Source organism: Fringilla coelebs, assembly GCF_963513975.1.
Source record: "Fringilla coelebs genome assembly, chromosome: Z".
In the NCBI taxonomy this organism is placed as follows: Eukaryota; Metazoa; Chordata; class Aves; order Passeriformes; family Fringillidae; genus Fringilla; species Fringilla coelebs.
The window spans coordinates 34,942,330-34,961,759 of NC_140031.1; the positions used below are offsets into that span (position 1 = coordinate 34,942,330).

At 40.2% G+C, this 19,430-nt stretch overlaps 1 protein-coding gene across 1 annotated transcript in view; it reads left to right on the plus strand.

Moving 5' to 3' along the window:
- The first annotated feature begins 10,497 nt into the window (after positions 1-10,497).
- VPS13A (vacuolar protein sorting 13 homolog A) overlaps positions 10,498-19,430 on the plus strand; it is a 101,159-nt gene continuing 92,226 nt past the window's right edge. Inside the window, exons 1-2 of the mRNA XM_084225488.1 lie at positions 10,498-10,653; positions 19,059-19,102. Of these exons, the coding sequence (XP_084081614.1) occupies positions 10,554-10,653; positions 19,059-19,102 (144 nt within the window). The 5' untranslated portion in view covers positions 10,498-10,553. The remainder of the gene's footprint in view (positions 10,654-19,058; positions 19,103-19,430) is intronic.

Consider the following 19,430-nt stretch of genomic DNA (forward strand, 5'->3'; position numbering starts at 1 on the left):
CCCTCTGCAAAGCCCTCCGTTCCTCTAACAGTTCGACACATGCTCTCAGCTTAGTGTCGTCTGCAAATTTGCTAATGAAAGATTCTAAACCCTCGTCCATATCATCAATAAAAATATTGAACAGAACTGGCCCCAGCACAGACCCTTGGGGACACCACTGGTGATTGGCCACCAGCTGGATGTAGCACCATTCACCACCACTCTCTGGGCCCGGCCATCCAGCCGGTTCCTAACCCAACACAGAGTGTTCCTATCTAAGTCACGGGCTGCCAGCTTATCTAGGAGTATGCTGTGGGAGACAGTGTCAAAGGCCTTCCCTGCGTCTACTAGGCGGGTTACTTGGTCATAAAAGGTGACCAGGCTGGTTAAACATGACCTACCCCTCCTAAACCCATGTTGACTGGGTCTGATACCCTGGCCATCCTGTAAATTCTGCATGATGGCCCTTAATATAAACTGTTCCATTATCTTGCCAGGTACTGAGGTCAGGCTGACTGGTCTATAATTACCAGGATCCTCCTTTGCACTCTTTTTGTGAATGGGTGTCACGTGGGCCTGCTTCCAGTCATCCGGAACTTCACCAGTGAGCCAGGACTGTTGGTAAATGATGGAGAGTGGCTTTGCAAGCTCATCTGCCAGCTCTCTCATTACCCTGGGGTGGATCCCGTCAGGTCCCATAGATTTATGAACATCCAAGCATTTCAATAGTTCTTTGACTGTCTCCTCTTGGATAATTGGGGGACCATTATCTAGGAAAATAGATTAATTAATGTGCATATACAACTGAATTAGTGATCTGGTAATCCAAAATGCATGCATGATAACATACCACAATTTATGAGCATTTCTTTAGCATGGTGACCACTTCAGCCTACCCTGTTCAGTTTGAAAATAACATTTTCAATAAATCACTTTCATGGTGGGATAGGAGTGTCCTATTGGATGGTTACAGGCAGGACAGAAGAGGCTGGGAGGTGGCATTCTATGTAATGACAATAATAGAATCACTGATGCTTACAAATGGGAAAGGCACAAATGAGAGACACTAGGTAAGAATCAAGGGATTAACAAATAATGCGGATGTCATTGTGGGCAGGCATCTGCTACTGACTTCCCAGCCAGGATGATAATGCTGACAAGTTGTTCTTTGAGGAACTAAAGGACACTTTGAAGTCAACTGCCCTTGTCCTTATGGGGGACTTCAACTTACCAGAAATCAATTGGGAGCATCACAAAGATAGTACACTCTGGGACAGAAGATTAATAAAAAAACCTGTGCAACAACTTTATGGAAGAGGTTCTGAGCCAGCTGACCAAGAATCAGAGAATCACAGAATCATAGAGTATGCTGGATTGGAAGGCACACATCAGGATCATCAAGACCAACTCGTGGCCCTATGCATGACACCCCAAGAAATCACACTGTGGGCCTGAGAGCATAGTACAAACACTTCTCAACACAGAGAGGCTTGGTGCCACGACCACTACACTGGGGAGCCTGCTCCAGTGCTCAAGCACTGTCTGGATGAAGAACCTTTTTCTAATATCCAACCTAAACCCCCCCAATTCAGCTTCATGCCATTTCCTTGAGTCCTGTCATTAGTCAGTGAGGGAAGAGATCAATATCTGTGCCTCCTCATGGGGAAGTTGCAGGCTACAATGAGGTCTGTCCTCAGACCCCTCTTCTCCAGGGTGAACAGACCAAGTGACCTCAACCCCTCCTCATATTGGCTTCCCCTCAAGGTCCTTCACCATCTTTGTGCTCCTTCTTTGGATGCTTTTTAACAGTTTAATGTCTTTTTTATATTGCAGTGCCCAAAACTGCCCCCAGCACTCGAGGTGAGGCTGCTCCAGCTCAGAGAAGAGCAGGACAATCCCCTCCCTTGCCCAACTATGATGCTGTGCCTGATGCACCCCTGGACAGGGTTGGCTCTGGCTGCTAGGGCACTGCAGAATCATGTTCAACTTTCTTTCAAATAGGACCCCAGGTCCCTTACTGCCGGGCTGCTGATTCATTCCCTGGTCTGACCATACATGCAGGATTGCCCCATCCCAGATGCAGAATCTGGCACTTTCCCTTGTTGAACTTCATATGGCTGGTGATCACTCAGCCCTCTAATTTGTCAAGGTCTCTCCGAAGGCCCATTGGTGTACAAGAGCCCATACAACCATTTTCTATGAAAAAGCTCATACAGAGGATCTACAGGATTAAGATTTGCCACTTGAGCCACACAGTCCAAGTATCTTCATTTAGAACCATAAAGTGAGTAACATTGCAGAAAGAACAGGAAGCAAGGCATAGTGATGATAGCTCCAGTCCCTCTGGACTGAGCAGAGATGGCTAAGCTGACACCCATTTCAGTAGGGATAGTCATGGTTCACATTCAGATGTTACTTGGAAGAAAAGTTTTGCAAGGGCTTGTCTTCAGGGGCTCTCCAAAGACTACAATATCCATGATTTTTCAAAAGGGGACACATATGTGGCATTAGTCCCTAGGACTTCTAGAAATTATTTCTAGTATCTACATTGTCTTACTTATCCTGTAGACAGAGATAACCATGCAAGAATGTCTTTGCAGTAAGTTCTGTCTTCTCTTTTACATGTGGTACCTAAGAAAAAACAACATGGGAAAATCAGTCTTAGTATCTAATTCCATATAAATGACAACCATTCAATGCTAGATGATTGCTGTGCTGCCAAGGGTGCTTTCCAAACACCAATTCCACTGCAACTATCCAAGGCCAACTCCAAATGCAACTACCTTTGTGTTGTGAGAATTCACATTTTCCATGTGCACCCCATTTAAAAAGGGACATAATTTTAAATTATTAACTATTACTCTTTTTTGAATATAAACTATCATAAAATCCTTGAGCCTATCAATCCAACACTATGTGTGTTGAAAACAACACAGAAATCTGTATACAGCCACCAGATGGTGCCATCTCCATAACTTAACTCTCCAACTGTCCTTCACAGAACGACCAAAATCAACCATTTGCTCTGACTTCTGCAATCTTGCCAGTAAAAAACCTAATGACAACTTCAAGATCCAGAGTCTCCATTATCGTTAAGACTTCTCACTAGTATTTGAGCTTTTCCACTCTCCTTTCTGCAAAACATCCCAGCAATGCACATTTCATGGTAAAGAGTCGTATTTCTGGTTTAGTGCACTGGTTTGGGCTGAGACAGAGTTAATTTTCTTCACAGCAGCTAGGGTAGGGTTGTGCTTTGGATTTGTCCTGGAAACATTGTTGCTAACTCAGGGATGTTTCCTGCCAAGCAGGGCTTACACAGTGTCAAGACCTTTTCTTCTTCTCACAGCAGCCCAGGAGTGTGTGGACTGAGGAGAGGACACAGCCAGGACAACTGAACGCAACAGACCAAAGGGATACTCCAGACCATATGCTGTTGGGGAAGAAGGAAGAAGGGGGGACTTTCAGAGTGGTATATCGCCAGCAGTTTATATACAGATACGAACGGGACGGGGCCACTGTGACAAGCGTCTTGAGCTATTTATTTTTCAGCATCAGTCTCATTACATGATTATGACAATGGAGCGATGCTAACAGCTCGCTGTTCAGGCAGCAGGCCAAAGAAACTTAATGTTACAACATATCATAAAGCCATCTTAGCCAACTACATAGACCAATAGCATACTGACAGTAGTTCTATCCAATCACCTTAAGCACATGTAGCTTTGGTTAAAACAATGGTGGCTTATTCTTGCATACAATGGCTTGTTCATAAGAGACAAAGCACAGAGCACTGTTCATATTTAACCTTCTAAATATTTACTTCAAATAAACTTTTTGCAACTTAGAAAGCCAAACTACACAGCTCTATTGTTCTATCTCTCATGTCTTCACTACCGCTTAGATATTTTTTTCTGCTGTTTTAGCACTTCACAATTCTGCTGTACCTGGGTCCTGTCTTTTTACCAGCTTCTTAAAACTCTCTGATTTTATGGATTCCCACATGGTATAATTTTTCTTTTAGTGTCACTGTTATATGTGATGGAGCCCTGTCTTCCTGAAGGTGGCTGAACACCTGCCTGCCCATGGGTAGTGATGAATGAATTCCTTGTTTTGCTTTGCTTGTGTGCGTGGTTTGTGCTTTACCTATTAAACTGTCTTTACCTCAGCTCATGAGTTTTCTCACTTGCGATTCTCTCCTTCATCCTGCTCCAGGGCAGTGAGTCAGCAGGTGTGTGGTGCTTAGTTGCCAGCTGGGATTAAACCTTGATGTTTGGTCAACTGAAACAGGTGAAAAAATATTTAGCCATATGCTAGCCTTCAGATCTGACACCACATACTTACGTTCTCTCTTGTCTCTCTTCCTATTTTCCCCCATCAAAAATGCATTTAGCAGACTCAAGAGTCTTACAATCAAAACTAGCACGCAGACTACTGTTAAACTACTGCTACTACCAACCTTGAACATTACCAGTGTGCAGCTGCATTAGCACAATGATATCACCTAACTGAGGTTCAGTAGCACAACAGAAGTGGGAATGCAGTATATACAGTGCATGCTTCATTGAAGAGCAGTGCTTAGTGTTTAATTAAAACGCAAATAAGATGTTCAATAATTACATATCATGTATGAACAGAGGCAAAGTTCCACACGTTGAGCAGGATATGCAGCATATTGTGGGTATTTATGCAGCATATTAAGGGTATTTGTCTGTGTAGCACAGCAGGAATGTAAACTGGGGTTGAACACACAGAGTCGTGTCATAATAAAAAAGTAAGGAGATGAGGATGGCCAATAATGTCTATGAATTGATTTCTCAAAACTAAGGAAGGTAATGTTCAAGGTTGGTAGTAGCAGTAGTCTAACAGTAGTCTGCATGCTAATTTGATTGACTCAAGAGTCTGCTAAATGCATTTTTGATTGGGGAAAATAGGAAGAGAGACAAGAGAGAACGTAAGTGTGTGGTGTCAGATCTGAAGGCTAGCGTATGGCTAAATATTTTTTCACCTGTTTCAGTTGACCAAACATATACCTGCCCTTTGGGTCAAAAAGAGGTCTGTGCCACGCAAAATATCAGGTATTCTGTCTGAGTAGTTCTGTCAATTTTATCTGTATCCGCTGAATAATTTTATTTACACATTCTCTTGTGCAAATTTGTCATGTCAAATACAGATTACTTGCATTTTTAGTACTCAAAGTTGCCCTATTTGGGTCCTGAAGCCACTTCTACTGGAATAAGTGGTAACACATTTGTTTACTTTGCTAATAAGCAGATAACTTGGAATGACACCTAACACTGCTTTTTAAAAAACAGACAACAAAACAAATGCTACTGCAAAACTTTATTGTTTGGGAACTTCAGAGTATGTGTGATGGAAGTGCCACTTTTAAGGTTAGTTGCTAAAGCTGCTGCCTTCTTTTCTATGTTTCTTTTTTTCAATTGGAACTCTTTGGAGTTGTTCTTTCCACATATTTTATCTACACTGGAAAAGTAAGGATCAGGATAGAGGTCTCAAAACCACAGTAGGAATAGGTTTGATATGGGTCTAATAATTCAAAGGATGAAAGGTCTCAACATCTCAAGTGCTTTAATACTGAAGCAATTGTTGTACTATGTGTATTCAAACTGAGTAGTTGTTTCAGTCATTCCCCTTTCACTGTCAATTCCAATTTTTTGTTTATACCATAGGACTTGGGCTCCAGTGAAACTGCATACTTAAAAAGAGTAAAAGATGCTTTGATAGGCTTCAGTAATCAAAGACGTAGAAAAGTAGCAGAGCAAGAACTAAGGGTGGAGACAGAATCTCTCAAATGGTATAAAACAAAGGATCCTGTATCTGTGAATTTTTTTGGATAGAATATGTTTTCTTTACCTATAAATGTATAAAACTGTAAATTCTTTTAAACCAATTTGATGGAAAAAAATACTGCTGTCACTAAAAAAGCATCAAAAGTTTTTGTCTGTCTGAAACCATCATCTATAGATTTGGAATTGTACATCAGCATGGTTTTTTATTAATTTTTTTTGAAAAAAAACCCCCAACTATATGTCTGTAGGACATCTCCATATTGTCTCAGTCCCCATTCAGATATTTTCCCCCTTTTCGCAGGCTCTTAATTTACAACAATTCTACATAATTCCCTCAAACAGAAACATTTCTCCTTCCATCACTTGTAAACCCTGGGTATATGCCTACTCTGAGAAGGATAAATAAACTGCAAAATCCATGAATACTGATTGTGTGGGAAGATGATGGGGTAAAATTTTAATGGTATGGAAAGCACAGGGGAAAATACAAATGCTACTGGATGGAATGTGGCCAGCATACCTGACCTCCCACACACAACACTGTCTCAGGGGAACTAAAGGAAGGGTGGAGTAGGACACCAGGATCAGGCTGTGTTGACACCCTTGCAGAGGAGGGAGGAACCTGGAGGTATTTACTAGCTGATAAGCTGCCCAGCAGCTGAAAACCAAGTGAGATAAAGAAACATGTCCTGCTGTTGAATCAGCAACTGTGGTGAATTAACTCTCCTTGGACTGACACATGTCCTTGTTCCAAGGTTATGTCTGGTATTATACTGAGATATCTGCTGCTGAGGTGCAGCCTGTTTTGTCTACTGCCATGTTAGACTACAATTTTGAACAAAGCTTGAAGATCTGGGTCTTCTCATTGACAGTGTTAAAAAGGCTACTGGACTTCTAAAATTTCTATTTTACCAAATGACTAAATGCACTCCTTTGATGATAACAAGAAGAATATAATTACTCTCTAGTTTGTTCCTTGAACTGCCAGAACTGGTTTTAAAATTTAGCTGAAGTTGTTATTGATAAGAAGACCCTGGAGTTCTTTATTGCATAGCATGAGAAGGTAAAAAATTCTGATTTTGTCTTTGGGTTTCAAAGACAAAAGTAGTTCATACTTAGTATGACTGACTTACTAAGATTACTGCATATTTCAGCAGTAACTACATTGCTGCATATGTAATTGAAGGATTGTACAACTTACACATTTCATTTTGTCTTGAGGAAAAACTTGTGTAAGCAGAGCAAACATTCAACCATGATTCAGCTGATTCTGAAGGAGATTCAAAACCAGGTGACTCTGAAAGATTTAGGAAATAAGGCAGCCTTGTGGTGTGTGGTTTTGCTGCAGTTATATTCTAAAATTCTCAAAGAAATAGCTCAAAAATTTTGAAAGCCCTGTAAGATTAGGCTTTTGGGTTTTTGGGGACACAATAAGGAGTTCACAGTTCCTCCTGCTCTATTCACTGCACTTCATACTTCTTTGAATTAAAACCATTTTGAAAGCACTATCTGCAACATGGAAGTAACAAGGATAAGAACATTCATATTTATGAACATGAAAATGCATAGAATCATGGCAGTATGGCTAAAGTTATGTAACTTAATTAGATACTAGAAATTAGAAGTTTTTGAGGAGAGTAAAACCAAGGAGAAACATCTTTTACACTGGATTCTACTTTTTTTTTTTTTTTTTTTTTTTTTTTTAATGAGAAAATCCACTTTCCTGAATTCTAATACGTGGTGGAGAAGGATGCTTGTGATTGTCCCGAAGCAAGGACAACACCTACCATGAAGATGACCTGCCATCCTGGCAGACCTATGAGGTTCTGAGTCACTTCAGTAGAAGTTTTAGTGCCCTTCACACAGAGGACAGCAGAAAGCTGAGATGGAATCCCTTACCATCTCAGTGAATTCTGTGGCCTCCAAGTTCAGCTTGCAGAAATTCTATGAGCAGGGAACCCAGAAACTTGGTTGCTAACATCTAGCCACATGTTAAAAAGCTTTGTTACAGGTGTAAAGTGCCACCAAGCACTTCAGAAACTTTGGTTACAAAAAATGGGAAAAGCAGAGTGATTACTAATTGATTTCAATGGAGATTGCAGGAACGTACAGGACAAGAGTTCAAGTGGAAAAACTGCTGTCCAGACAGTTCCTAAAGTATTTGGAAATGCCAGGGAGAAACTTTGGTTCATGGGACTGGGTGGATGCCCCACAGATGGTCCACTATTTGATGCCCTCTGTTCCTTATTTCTCAGATACTGCTCCAGCCTGGGCTTGAAATTAGACTGCTCCTGCCAATGCTAGTGAGCTGTGTGACATGAAGAGGAATCAAGGGGGAAAAGCTGGAACCCTGTGCCTTGATGAGTCTGCAAATGTTATGGATTTTTAAGCTGGCAAGAGTCAGTAGTAGGAAACACTTGCTTGTCCACCTTAGGCCTAGCAGTTCATCAGTAGTAAGCAGTTTTTCTCAGGTGGAGATCTTCAAGCCTTGCTGATTGCTGCGCAAGATTCACCCACAGTTTGTGATTTCAATAAGTCCATCATATCACTAAGTTTTCTTTGCAATAACAACAAAAAAAAAAAAAAAAAATTGTATCACTGTGATCAAAAGAAATCATACTTGACCTAGGACACTCCTGCTCCCCTGATTCAAAAAGCCTTCTCCAGGATATTTGAACAAGACAAAGAAATTTTACCCATGTCCTAAGGACCTGTAGACTTACAAAGTAAAGTTACTTTGGAAAACTGACTGGTAGAAGATAATCCTGAAGATGCACAGTGCCAAAGCCCAATTTTGGAATAGTAAATGGACAGGAGTAGATTTAATATCTAACTTTTCTACAGCTAAATACAAAGATATGTGATTTGAGTCACAAAATAAAGCCTTGTATTCACACTTTTCTCTAGAGATAGCTTATAAGAAATACATATTTTGTGTAAGAAGTTTATAGAAAGCCAGGTAGGTATTCTATGGAGATTCTCATGTATGTGTATTACTGCATGGATACAGTTACATTTGGCATGCACAAGCTGCTGATCACCATCTGGTTCAATTAATCTCTTTCTAATGTTGTTGTGGGTTGTGCTTTTTGTTGTGTGTGGAGTGTTTTCTTTTTTTTGGGGGGGGGCATTGTTGGTTTTTTTTTTTTGGTCTTACTGCTGTTTTTAATAGAAAAAGATGCTAAACCCAAGAACAGGAAATGCTGAGATTGTAATTTTTCCAAACAATACAAAGTTACTTCAGAGGAACCTAAGCCTCAATAAGACTGTGCATTTTACATCTTCTGCTATCATTCTTCAGTATCACTCTTCCCCCCTTCCTTGTGTTAACAAAGAACAATATAATCCCTGATAAAAACGTATTTCTTTATATCAAGACACTTCTTTCCAAATTATTTTATTCTGCATATTGTGTGGATGCAAGGCATTGCTGGCGTGGCATGTTGTGGTAAGCAGGCTGATAAATCCCATAGTGAAAGGACAGGTCAGAAGAACTAGCCAGTATTCTTTTATTTTCATAAAAAAGAACGAAAAGGCGTAGAGTATCTGGCAGCTTTCTCATTCCTTCGCCCTCAACGATTTAATTTTTTACATTGTATAAAAGATTCAGCAACACTAACAGAAGGTGAGGCGTGCAGGAAGTCTAGCAGCTCGCTTCAGCAAAGCCACCTGCTGTGAAGGGCCTTCGGGCCCAGCAGTGCAAGTCCCTGGCATTGGGAGTGCGACAGTCAGGGACCCTTGCGAATGGTCAGACAGGGAAGTTTCCTTAAAAAACCTTGTGACTGCAGGGTCCTCAGCACAGCCACTCAGGGCAAACACGGGCCAGTTATATCCATGCAATTCAGCTGACACTCAAGCCAGAAAACATCCTGGGAGTCAAGCTCTTTGGAGATATAAATTCTATCAGTTTGTTTTAGTCATTATGCCAGTAGTAGCTCAGCCATTTTTGAACAACTCGAGACATGTGGTAATTTTTATATTTGCCTAGCCTGGGGAAGAGAAAAATACTCAAAAAACTGTTTTGCTATGCCACATTTAAATTCCTTGGACAAACTAATGGGTTCAGTGGAGAGCAAAAGGATGATTATGGGATTGGAGTACCTCTCCTAGGCTGAGGGAGTCGGGCCTGCTCAGCCTCGAGAAGAGCCGAGAGGAGACCTTATCGATGTCTGTGAGTATCGGAAGGAAGGGTGTCAAGAAGGCGGATCCAGACTCTGCTCAGTGGTGCCGAGCAATAGCACAAGAGTCAACAGGCAGAAACGGACGTATTGGAAGCTCCACCTAGAGATGAGGAATAGCTTATTTACTGTGCAGTGACTGCGCATTGGGACAAGCTCTCCAGAGAGGTTGTTGAGTCTCCCTAACTAGCAATATCCAAGAACAACATTGTCGCAATCCTGTGCCATTTGCTCTGTGATGACCCTGCTTCACAGAGCAGGGAGATTGGACCAGAAGATCCCCTGCGGTCCCTTCCAACCTGACCCGTTCTGTGAACTCGTACCTTTACAAGAGCGGGCAGCCAGCGTGCGTATGGAGCGACTCTGGCAGGGAAAGGCCCGAGGCAGGCGGAGCTGCGCAGCCCGCACCGGCTGCCGTAGCCTCGGCCAAGCCGCGCCCCTTCCTCGCCGCGCCCGCAGCCGCGAGGGGCGGGGGGGCGCCGCTGCACCGCCCCCTCGAGCCGCGGGGCGGGGCGCACCGGCGGGGAGCGGCCGGAGCCGGAGCCGGGGCGGCGGCGCTGCTGCCGGGCGGCGGCGGCTCGGGGGCAGGATGGTGTTTGAGTCCCTGGTCGTGGACGTCCTGAACCGTTTCCTTGGCGACTACGTGGTGAACCTGGACAGCTCCCAGCTGAAGCTGGGCATCTGGGGAGGTACGGGCCTGGCGCGCCGCGGGGGAGCCGCCTGCCTGCCCTCATGCCGCCGCGTGCCTTCCTGCCCGGCCGGGCTCGCCCTGCCGCCCGCTCAAGGGAGGAGGCCGGGGCGGCGTCCCCTGGGCGCTGCCGGGCCGGGCCAGGCCACCGGCTCACTCGACAACTCTGCCGCCTCTCCGCCCGCCCGCCCGCTTAAAAATAGCCGCGGGGGCGGTCAGGCGGGCGGGCTGGCGAGGTGGTGTCCGCGGAGCAGCCGGCTGCGGCAGCGGGGGGCGGCGCGGGCGGAACGGGAGGAGCTGCAGAACGGGGGCAAGAGAAACCGAGCGAAGTGCCGGAGGCGCATGAACGGTCACTTCTGTTTTGTGTTTTCGTATGATGCTGCCCGTGCTGTCTCCTACATGGGGACGGACCTTGGCTGGCCGCGGTGTCTCTGGTGCTCGCATAAAGTATGGGAATTGGCGGGCGGGCAGCTTGGAGGCGGGAGCCTGACCTGGTTCTGGGAATGCGAAACTGAACTGGATGATGGGCGTTTTCCACGCCCGGAAATAACCCGTGCATAAACGCCAAGGGTTTTGACGGCGTGTTAATGCTTCTGGGTGTGAGTGGCCTCTCCGCGAACGGCAGTGACATCCCCTGCGTTCTTGGCGCTGCCATCTGTAGGTCTGGAATACTTGTTATTTTTAGCCTTAAAGAACCAGGAGTAGATATTGCTTTAGGTGTTTGCAAAGGCGGTACTGCAAAAGCTGTACTAGGCGAGGTAAGCACTGGTCTGTAGAATTAAATTAACATGTCAGTTCTGAAGGCAGCGAAGTGTTCTGTTTGAATGTGCACTCCTGAGTTCCCCTTAGTAAGATACCTACAAGGAAACAGCACCAAAGGTCTGTCAGACACAGACCTTGAACGGATGCCTGTGATCAGTGCTGACTGAGTTTTGAATGTGCATCCCAGGTGTCTGCAGCATCAGCAAAAGCAAACACAGAGGTTCAGGGTTTTTTTATAGGTGCATTCATACAGTGGGTGTGAAACATCCTCGAGGTATTTGCCTACTGCAATTCCATTCCTACGTACTCATATACATTAACATTTATAAGCTTCTCCTCGAGCTTTTTGCATCATGGACATGTTTGTTTTCATGCTTGTTTTCTGAAATGGCGTCCTTTTTTAGTTTCATCTCTGCAGTTACTTTCCTTCAGTTAGTCAAGGCATTCATAACATCTTTGTAAAGTCTCTTAAGGAGTCTTAACACAGCAACAGCACATGTAACTGCTGGAGACAGTGTATTAGTCCTTCATCTGTAGCAGTGAGGTTTAATATCGCATATCTCTTACTGATTAGGTGAGCCTTATTTGAAAGGTTTGACTAATTGCACCTTTCAGAACGGTGTCAAGCTAACTGCTTGATTTGTGTACTGAAGTTACCATAGTTTCTTCTTTCTGTTCAATGAAGACAGAATATTTAATGAAAAATATGGAACGTTGTAAATATTTTGGACAATGTTTGTACATTGCAAAAAAGGTAAAAGCTTATTTTTCCCAGCTCTCTAGGTTGCTGTTGGTCAGTCATGGCAGCTTATGCCTCTGTGAAGCAACTATTAACAGATTAGGTGCACATGGTCTCAATTAAAAAAAAACTAAAAAAAACCCCAACCCAAACAATCTAACCCAAACAAGAACTAAAAAAGCCCCCTCAATTTTACTTTGAAGTCTTGATATTCAGCTGTCATATTTTTCCATGTCTGTGGAACTTAATTTTCTTTTTAATTATTTAATCTTCAAGAGGTTCTCATATTTTAGAGGTTTTAGAATATTTTTATTTAAACTAAATTTCTCACTTCTCTAGTGCTTATGTATTAGAATAAAATTATTTTTTCTCTGCATAGCCTGTTGACTTGTTTGTAGCGTATACTGATATATGGAGCTACCAATGTCTTGCTATAAGAGGCTCAGAACTGCTGTGTTGTGTTAGTGAGACATCACCTGTGGAGTTTTGTTTTTTTTCTGGTCTACCACATGATGCTTTTTTTTCACTTAAATTGTGTTTAATGGTCTGTACGTCTGCAATATTTCTTTTATTTCAAATATCTCAAAAGGACCTAGAAATTGCATTCTGCTATGTAAAAGGCAGCAACCATTAGTAGTAACAGCAGGAGAAAAAGTAGAGTACGTTTATATGGAGTGCAACGTTGATTAGCAGAGCCCTACACTCACAGTATACCTAAAGTCTATGGATAATTTTTTTAGCTTGCTAATTACTAAAATGCTATATTTAAGATATTTTTTTAAAAATTACTATTTTTGCCTTCATATTTTGTGTAAACTTGATAGCTTTTCATGCTTGTCTGTGTGCTCTGAAAGCATTTCCATTACAGCTATGTGTTTTCTTACAGTGTTTGTCTTTGTGTGTCTTGATAAGATTGCTTAATTTTACATAATTCATGTATTATTAAAATTAAATTGCCCTAAATCCATCAAATTAAAATAAAGAAAAAAAAAAGGAAAGTTGTTTGGGTTTTTTTTTCCCTATAACAAATCACCACTGCTTTTTGGATGCTAGAGCATTGCACAAATTATATATATATATATATATATGTATATATATATATATTGTCTTTAATTTTAAAAGGCATGTATTTTTTTGCCTCTGAATGATTAAAAACTGCCGGAGGAGTTTTATATTAAAGGGCTGTAGGGAGCAAATTGTGGCCTTGTGGTTTTTTATAGCTAGCGTGTTTGAATTAAGGCTAGTAACCTATTCATAGACTGAATCTGTATATAAAACCCAATTTTACATAGTTTCAGCTTCTGCAAATTCAGAGCTTTATTAATGACTTTTTAAGGATAATGCTTAATATTAACCTTGGTTTTGATAAGTGAGAGAATTCATCATGCACTATTAAAGCTATTCCATGTTCAATCTGTGTAGTAAAGTTGTTTGATGATGCTGTTCCAGAAAATACATGAACACATTAATAATTAGAATAATGATTTTTTTTTCTTGTTAAAAACCCCTCAGATTGAAGGGTAAAAATGTAGACTATCTCAATATTGAAAAAAGATGTGATATCTGAAAACATTCATGGCTGAGAATGTTGCAAGAACTGAATGACCTGAAATATAAAAGGCAGTGCAGAAAGTTTAAGGTACCTCAACCTACACAGGTATAAAAGGTAATTTGAATGATTAAAGCCAATACTGGAAAAGCCAATGCTCAGAAAAAAGTGTAAAGGGAGAAAACCATATGCCTAAGGAAAGTCCATTAATCTGAAACAAGGTAAAAGACTGCTGTGTTAGGCAGCCATCAGAGAAAGCTATTGGATGGCTGATACTGGGAAGGACAGTGTTCTTTAACCTCTTCTTTCTTGGTGTTCAGTGAGAAAGATAGTTCCAATGAACTGTGTTAACAAGTGTGCAAGTACTTGGCTTAGATAAACAGGTTAGGTAAGTATTTAGGTGAGTTAGATATTTTTGAATGCTCTAGACCTGGTCAAGTTAAAATACTTGCAGCAATGTGAGATGTATGCAGTTATCTTTGACAAGAAGTGAAATACCAGTGACATATCCAGTATTGAGAGACCAAACAATTGTTTTATTACAGTTCATGATGCTATTATTCAGTGTTTTGGTCAGACCATCTGTACTGCCCTTTAAAAAACTTAAATCTTGGTTGACTTGGCACACCTGCTTATTAGGTAATGTCTCAAGTATGTCTTACTTAACACAACTTATTATTTGAGTAGCTGGTGTCTCTTGGGGCAGCTATGTTAGTAAGATGGTATAGGCAGATAATTGGCATGTTTATGAGCACACAAACACTTTTTTTTTTTTTGGATACAATTATTATTATAGTAAAAGATAACTACTTTTGTTTATTTTGCCTTGTCCAGGTATAGCAGGTGCAACCTCCTCCCCTCCCCTTACATAATAGTAATTTTAATTCACTTGAGGGATACATAATGTCTAGTAGTTTTTACTGTCTTTCATGATCCATTTTCCGATAGATGTCAATAGATGAGGTATTTGGCAGAATCTGATCCTCAAAGGCTTGCAGCTTGTCTCTAGAGGGGATGCTTAAACAGAAATAATTAACAGCACAAACAAGTGGGAAATGACTAGCAAAAGCAGCTGTTTGTGTTAAGTGACCAGAGGTGTTCACAAGCTGACAGAGTTGTTGGAAAAAAGCAGAAATTTTGTTAAAATATTTGAACAGGAGTGTTGGATACTGCTCAGGCACTAGCTAAGGTGTTTGCATTTTCTGATCTTTCATCTCTCTCATCTGCTTTTCTTCCCGTGCCTTTTATTTACAAGACAGCAGAGAATGATCAATTAGGTAAAATCTACAGAATTTTTATGTAGATTAATTTTCTTCCCCCCTTTATCTTTTTTTTACAACCATAACAAAATTTCTGTTAGGCCTCTTTGGTGAAATAGTTTACTAGATCTCTTTTTGCAAGCTGAATCCTTGGTAGTAGATGTTGGTTCATGCATTTAAATTAATGAAGTTACTTTGAGTATCTAAAATTAAAATGATAAAGCTATTTTTGTAGAGTTTTGACAGCTGTTTTATTTTGTTGAATTATTCACATTGTCCAGAGATCAGTAAATCTAAAAGTTTGCTTTATAAAGTAGTCTAAATAAATTCTAGACATTTCTGTAGATATTTCTAACTGTTCTGACTTTTATTATTGTTTTGGCTGGTAGCCTGCATGTTTAACTCTAGGTATTTATACAACTCCAACTACTTGTACGCACAGTTGCTTAGTTGGGTAATTTATAATCATGCATTGGATGCATTTCTGACATCAAAACATTTCGTTGCTCACAACAGGGAGACACCAGCCCTGCCAAAAAAACCCAACCAACCATCAGCAGAACTGATAATCAAATCTTGATGTGTTTTCTGATTTTTGCAATTAAAATCTACTGTCAGTAATCCAAGTCTAATTCACTAACTGTTTCACATCCTGTAACTAGGATTTATTCTCTGCTTTTCCTGCTTCTGTTTGTGGGGCCTTTTGGTTTTTTGCCTCCAATCCCCAACAGAACGGTCAGGATTTAATGTAGTTGCACTTAGATCTACATTTCATTGCAAGGGAAATGGCTACATGTGGTAGAGACTAAATTTTGGAAGGAGAATACTGGCATGGTCAATAACTACATTTCAAGTCCTGAGTATCAGAGTTGGTTGCAAGCTTTGCAAGTGTGGTGTCTTTGGAAATATTTCCTATTTACTGCAGGAATGTTTAGTCAGTGTCTTGTGCTCTCTCTCAAGTATAGGAAAAAGAAAGATTACATCAATACACAAAACCTAGTATCTTTTTAGTAGACTTTTCTATACTTTGATGGTCCATTCACTGTGATCAGACCATAATAAGGTCCTTGTAAGTAAAGTGTTATATTTTAGTGAACATGTTTCAGTAATTTTACAGTAAAATTCAGATTCCTGGTGTTCTACTAATGAGTATTTCTTCTAGTGATTCTTAACTAAAACATCAAACTTTTTGATTGTAAAATCATAAGTGATTTTTAAAATTGTAAAATCATAAGCAAAACCAGTGAAGCATTATGTACCTCACTTCCAAATCCCAGCATTTAATCTAGAAATTTCAAAAGCTTCCTGTTTGAAACATTATTGATTCTCTATTTATTATCTACCATTATAATGTGCTCAAATAAAATGAGAAATAGTTCTGCCATAACAAAACATTGTTTGTAAATGTTTAAAATAATCCTGATTCACTTTGCAGTATTTTGTTTTTGGAAACATCTGGGTATCCACATTATTGTAGCTTGAGTTGCTGTGCCTCTGCAGAACTGTGGCATATGTCAGACTCTTGATAAATGAGAGGGAATGTTTACATAGCCATCAGTGAAAGTCAAGAAACTCAACCCAGTTAAACTGCTTCATGTGTTTCATTTAGCCTTACAGTTTCCTTCTGAATGTTTTTAACATGACTCAGCTGACCTGCAGAAGTTGCACCTCATGCCTGGTATCTTGGTTATGAACCTGAACCTTTGCTCTGGATACAATTAGAATTACTTGCCATGAATACAATTGCAATTAGTGGTATCTTCTTGAAGAAGCAAACTGGTTTTTTTTTTAATATTAAAATGGTCTCTGCAGAGTAAGCTTTATCAGGGAATAAATTTAGAATGGATTGAGCCAATGATGTATAAAACTATCACCTTGTTATTTCCTACAAAAACTATATAGTTCTAGTTCCTAGATTAGTTACAGAAATGCTTTCTTTGTGTGTGGTTGGGGTTTTGTTTGTTTGTTTGTTTGTTTGTTTGTTTGGGGTTTTTTTTTTTGTTTTTTTCCCTTTTCTTTTCCCCTTTTCTGTTGTTCCTTGCAATGTGTGTGTATTTTAAGTCTTAATAGCAGTGGAATCAGCTGTCAAAAGCCATCCTTCTGCAAGCAGTATTTCTTTGGGGAGGCTGGTGTTAGCACATGTCAGATGTATACACTTCTACTGGAAAGTGTTTATAAATTGCAATGAATAAATTAAAACATTAAAAACTTCATAGTATTTTGTGAGTTCTATGAGATGGATGGATTAGTTTACTTGATCAATTCTTCCATATCAGTTCAACAACTTAAGCCAATTCTTGTAGTGTGTACACTTTTCAGATTTGGGTCCAGTTTCCCAAAATTGGTAGTACTTTGAACAGTTGTTAATTGCCATTAGCACTATATAACTGCAAGAATATTCTTACAACAGGAGCTCCCATTTCCCCATACATTTTGCTATTTCTATCATGCACCTGAAAGAAAAGCATTTTGGGTCAATTCAATCTTTGTTTGCAACCTCAAGTTGTATTCCTTTCCAGGCCTGTAATCTGCTTCTGGTTTCTGGAATCTCATTTATGCCCCTGCTGAGCTATATCAGATGTCTATTCCATGTGCATATGTTAATGCTGTACAACTAGTTTGAAAGTAACCTTCACAGGAGCTCCATTTTTCTTGTAGATTTTGCAGAAGGCATTGCATTGGACATTGCATGTTTAAGTTGTGAGTTTTCTGGTTCCAATATTCCTTTTGTTATGGCAAGTGTTTGATGTGAAGTATATTGTAAAACTGATCTTGCAATTTATATTTTCTTTGTTCATATATATATATATATATATACTGAATTTCTCTCCTTAGAAATTAGATTACTGAAATACTTCCTGTGAATTTTTGTAGGCCTATAAATAAAACTGGCAAGAATGAGATCTTTTGAGGGCTAAAATTCCACTCACATTTACTGTTGCTATATTTCTACTAGGATAGAAAACAGATGTTGAGGGAAAAGAAACTGACTCTTGATTTCAAAATGGATTCTTACAAAATTGAGACAGGGCTTTCCTGCATCTTTACTTTGAGTAATCTTCGGTTATTTTCATGGACATGTGAGCTCCATGAGACAATTTCAGATATTATTTTGTGGAATGATTAATCATCTTTCATGGTCTTCATTATCTTTCATGGATATTTGATATGTAGGCTGTGGATCTCTCCACAGTAGAAGTTTTGGGATCCAGGTCATGGATCACTGGGGTGCCCACTGTGAAATGGAAGGGAGCACCCAAAATTTGTAGGTACCCGTGGTCAAGAAGGAACAACAGAAATCAGTGTGTCTGTAAAAACTTAAGAAGTTTTGTTAATAAATTATACACACAGTTTGGAAGTTGGTGTAAATTAGTCCCTTGTAGTATAAGCACATGGTGGTAAGTCTTGGATAAGGGATGGGTGAAACAGAAGAGAGAGAGACACACAGAGATTAAAATGCAGTACAGAGAAAGAAAGGAAGGAACACTGGCAGTCCTGACTCCAGCATCAGTGCAGCTGATGGAGTGTCCAGGGTTCTGGGGCACTTGTGTGTCCAGGTTTGATTCTGGGTACCTTTATATAGTTTCTGTGCTATGGAGATAATTTGCTTGTTATATATATATATGTGTGTATATATATATATATATATATATATAAATACTGTGCAAATGAGTTATCATCTGCAGTTTGTTCTTCTAGACCTTTCTGGGAATGGGTCAGATGTCTTTGGGGGTCTCTGGAGGTCTTGATCCCTCCATAGTGGATTGACCTTAGGTTGACAGTCCATGCCTACTTCTTGACCTCATTCCTTTCCTTATGCTCTATTTCAGGAGCCAGAACATATTCCTTTGTCCAAGAAGAGTTCTGGCTTATGTCTGTATGGCCACCTTTTCCTGCCACATCCCATTCTTTCTCATGGCATGTTATTACCAGCTAATCTTGGTTGACTCCGCTGCTATCCTTCATTTGTGTTTGAGACATATATTAGGCCCCTTGTCTTCTAGGCTTCTGTAACCAAGTCTGATAAAGACTTTGGAACTTGCAGTGTGTACCACTTTGCTTATTCCAGTTTTTCTTGTTGGCTTCTTTTCTTTTAGGAGCTGTAGCACTGAAAAATCTGGAAATAAAAGAAAATGCACTGGTAAGCTAGTGAAAATAACAATAATACTTGCAAAAATGATCCCTGAGCTATGTTTTATGTCTTTAATGGGCTTAATGGGTTTAATGTGCATTTTTTGGTTCTTATTTTAGGACATGCTTTCTTTTAAGTGGAAGCTTACTGACTTTCTTTCTCTGCACCTATATAGATTATTTGATTAATTTGAGATTAAATTTAAAGGGCAAAGTGTATACATTTTTCCCCCCTAAGAGAGCTCTCAGCAATTGGTAAAAGAATGTGCTTAGGTCAAGAGCAATACTGAAAGACCTTTTTTTGCTATAGCTCATGAATCTAGAACTTTGTTTTTGGG